Source organism: Solanum pennellii, chromosome 4, assembly GCF_001406875.1.
Source record: "Solanum pennellii chromosome 4, SPENNV200".
NCBI classification, from domain to species: domain Eukaryota; kingdom Viridiplantae; phylum Streptophyta; class Magnoliopsida; order Solanales; family Solanaceae; genus Solanum; species Solanum pennellii.
The window spans coordinates 28,829,185-28,833,582 of NC_028640.1; the positions used below are offsets into that span (position 1 = coordinate 28,829,185).

A 4,398-nucleotide genomic window follows, 5' to 3' on the forward strand; every position below is an offset into this window, starting at 1 on the left:
TATATATATATATATATATATATATATATATATATATATATTAAAACAAGAAAAAAGTTTGGAAGAGAACCACAAATGCACTAATATTATTACTAATATAAACATTAAAAATAACTTTGAGTCTTAATTCAAAAATAAAACACTATTTTTTAAAGCTTTTTCTCCATCTTGGATCTACCAAACTTTCACTTCTCAAATTATTATGATTATTTGGGGTATTAGAGTCCCTCCATTCTTTAGCGATAAGCAAGATGCACGTTTGCGTTCAACCAGTAAAAAGATTAAATGGCTGAAATCCAAATAGAAAGATTCTCCGCATATGCATCCCCCCACCCCCCTCCAAAACAAAAAATTATTCCCTCGATTCACTTTTATTTGTTCATTTTTTAAAAAATAAAATTTTATTTTTATATTTACTTAAATATTAACTACTCATTTTCGTATGATTTTTCAGAGATTTAATATTTCTTTTGTTTCAAAAAGAAAAAATTTGTTTCACTTGACACACAGGTACAGAAAAGAAAGAAAATTTCTGAATCTTATAGTCACGAATTAAAGTTATGTCAAACTTATAATTGTACGTTAATTTTATGATCTTAAAACATGTCACGTGAAAAATTAAAATTTAAATGTTATAAAAAAGCAGAAGTCATTCTTTCTTAAATAGACAAAAAAGGAGCGAACATAATTTTTATTTAAACAAATAGCGTATTAAGTAAAAATTAATATAAATATAAAAATAAAATACTTCATTTAAAGATTTGCAAAGTCCAAAGTGCCGCGGTAATACACTAGGGAAAAGTTTCGTTTTTGGTTTGGTCGTTTCGTATCTTGTTTTCTTTTCAATATTTATTGCTGAATCAATGCCGAGTCACAAGGTCTAATGACCTACTTAAAAGAATGCCCCCATGTGGGTGATTTTCGAAGTTTGCCAGATCTGACTTTTATGACAAGTTAGACCAAAATATTGAATTACATCAAATATGTAAACACATATTATATTTTCTTGCGTTTTAATTTTAGTTGTTCACTTTAAAATTTACATATATTAATTTTTTTAAAAATCTAGTTTTTTTTTCAACTAAAAGAAGGTTTGGTTTGATTGAATGTTTGTAGTTCTAAATTAAAGTAATGTTAAATTTATTTAATATTTTTTAATTTCGTGATCAGAAAAGTAACAGATAAAAAATTAAAATTAAAGTGTTTTCAAAAAAGAAAAGTGGTCATTTTTTTAAAAAAAAAATAAAAAGGAAAATATGTTATTCTTTTTTAACCGACGAGTAATTTATATGAGTGTTTTATCACAATTCTAATATAAATTAATGTGTGATTTTAGATTTTAAGAAATGGTTTAGGAATTAATCCATGTGTCTGTCTTTACTTGTCCACTATACTAAAAATAGTTGTCCAACAATATGTGTTTTAATTTAAAAATCAATAGATAGTTTACATTTTTGTGTTTGTTTTACTTTGCCTATAAATATTATTCAACATCTAATAAATTTCTTAAAACACAAAATTTAGGAAAAATTTGTTTGCCATAATTTGATCGTAATGATACAATTACTTGTTCACACTATAACTAGGTTAGTTTTTTTGACATTTTTGCCATTTAACTAAAATATTGAATATAATAGATAATGATAAATGACCAGAAAATTTTGTTAGAATTTTAAAAAACATACAATATCTTTTTTATTTAAAATAAACTGATCTTTTTTCCCTCTATTTTTTAGTTAAAATATATTAAAGTTAAAAGGGTAAAAGCATCCAAAATACATATTTGAAAAATTACTGCTACTACTACTACTATTCTCTCGATTAATACATTTTTTAAAACTAATTAAGAATTATTGAAATTAACAAATTTTATTGTATTTATTATGTAAATAAAATTAAATAACATATTTATATAGTTTTTTAAAAAGACATTATGTAAGATAGCTCAATAATAACAGACAAAAGTCAAAATACTTTTGAATAGATACACACCTATACATTAGCGAAATATTAAAAGTCATATGGTTCAGAAGTGTTGATCTTAACGACAACCCAAGATAGTTACACATTTATATTGTAATTTTCCATATTTATTAATTATTATGTTTTAAAAAATTAAACTACATATTTAAATATTATGTTTTTAAAAATTTAACTACGTATTAAAAACTACATATTTAAGAATTAAGCTAATTTAAATATTATGTTTGAAAAACATTAAACTACCTATTTCAATCTATGTCGATGTCTATCGATTTTAAAATAATTTAAGTTTTGATTGTCGCTATTGAATTATTTTTCAAATTTCATTTTAAAAAATATTTTATGTATATTATTAACATGAATTTAATCATCTCTTTCGATAGAAAATTCTATATTAAATGAAATAATTTTCAAAAATGTATATACTAATTATGTTATACTTTATTTACATACATCGAACATACTGTAATTTTGATACAGTAACCTACATAAAGTATATCTATTTTAAAGTAGTATAATTGACAAGTAGCTAGGTATGGGTGATCTTTATATAAATATAAATATATTTTTAAACATCATCTTAATTAATATTATTGGAGAAACTGATTTTCTTATTCATGATTAAAATTAATTAAATAATTTTACCAATTTTTATATATGTTAATTCTTGTTTGGAATGATTATAATATAAAATTAGTGTGTTATTCATGACATCGTTTATACTAAAGGGTAATATATTAATACTTTATTATTAATTATTTCTTAAAGTGTGTGTCATGTTAATAGTGAGAACACTTAGAATAATAATTAATTAATTATGAGGATATATATATATATATATATATAAGCTTTGTGAGAGTGAGTCCTAATCTTTATTCATTACATATAGCTAGTTCTCTCATTACATATAGCTAGTTCTCTCAGTATAACATTTGATGGTGAACATCTTGGAAGTTGTCCGTGATGAGTCCTTACGAAAGGAAAATTGGTGGGGGAAAAACTATGTGTGTCAAATAAATGATTTCTGGTTCCTTCCTAAATTTGTCCCAAGCACTATTCGAGTTCTTAATGAATTCAAGCCACTTCCTAATGATGTAATTTTAGCCTCCTTTCAAAAAACTGGTACAACATGGCTTAAATCTCTAGTCTTTTCCATCATAAATCGATCTTCAAAGAGTCGTCGTTATTAGTGAAGCACAATCCTCATGACCTTGTTCCAACGCTTGAGGTGCAAGTCTTTGGAACAACTCGACAGTACTTAGATCATGAATCTCATCATTCAAGTACAAGGCTATATTCAACTCATATTCCTTACGAGCTTCTTCGTAAAAATTTCGATTCATCTAACTGTCGAGTTGTTTACATAACAAGAAATCCAAAGGATACATTGGTATCAATGTGGCATTTCACAAATAAATGGAAGGCTGTAGATCAAGATGGCCCATGGCATATCGAAGAAGCTATAGAGAAATTTTGTTCAGGAGTATTTCCTGGTGGACCTTATTATGATCATGTTATGGGATTCAAAAATGCAAGCTTGGAGAAACCTAAGAATATATTTTTCATAACTTATGAAGAGCTAATAAAAGACACGAAAATTCATGTGAAGCGATTGGCGGAGTTTCTAGGGTTTCCGTTTATGAATCATGAGGAGGAGGAAGTAGATGAGATAGTGAAAAATTGTAGCTTTGATATTCTTAGTAGTTATGCAGTGAACAAATTTGAGGATCCTAGTTGGTTTAAAGTTCCCTACAATTCTTTCTTTAGACAAGGTGCTGTTGGGGATTATAAAAATTATCTTGATGCTAAGACAATTGAACGTATTGATGCGTTAACAAGAGACTAGTTTCATGGAGCTGGTTTTATGTATGACATTTAGTATTTTGTAATGGGGCTGATTGTATTAATTCTTCTCAGTAGCCTCTTTTATTTTTTCTTTATTAATAATTAAATTATTTCTTTGAGATAACTGGTAAAGTTGATGACACGTGATCAGGAGGTCATAACATGTTCAAGCATTATAAATAAACTCTAACAAAAATGCAAGGCGTATAGGTCCTTGTGGCCGAGCCCCCCCCTCTCCCCTATACATGGATTTTGTGTGCACCTGACTGTTTTGTTTAGTTTCATTAAAAGATTAATTGACAACACTAACTATTGCGGTATTATTCAATTTTATCAAATGTTTTGTACCACTGTATCTATACCAAAATGAATTTTGTCTCTCATACTTTTGGGCTAAGATTAAGAGAGATCCGTAATTTCATTCAAAATTAAATAATGTTATTTTTTACTGTTAATAGATTTGACACGTGCCATAAAAACGTAAAACACCAGATTATTGTTAAAATATTAAACTTGATTGTGGTTTTTGAGATATTGTACGTGTATTGTGTGTGAATTTGTTCATGTACT

At 26.3% G+C, this 4,398-nt stretch overlaps 1 protein-coding gene across 1 annotated transcript; it reads left to right on the forward strand.

The window, feature by feature from the left end:
• The first annotated feature begins 3,379 nt into the window (after positions 1 to 3,379).
• On the forward strand, positions 3,380 to 3,829 carry LOC107016651 (cytosolic sulfotransferase 12-like). Its single transcript, XM_027916572.1, has one exon. It carries the CDS (start codon positions 3,380 to 3,382, stop codon positions 3,827 to 3,829), a length of 450 nt encoding a protein of 149 aa, XP_027772373.1.
• The last annotated feature ends 569 nt before the right edge of the window (positions 3,830 to 4,398 follow it).

What these genes read in the sequence shown, in the direction of transcription:
- LOC107016651 (XM_027916572.1), top strand. Translation starts at nt 3,380, where the DNA reads ATGTGGCATTTCACAAATAAATGGAAGGCTGTAGATCAAGATGGCCCA.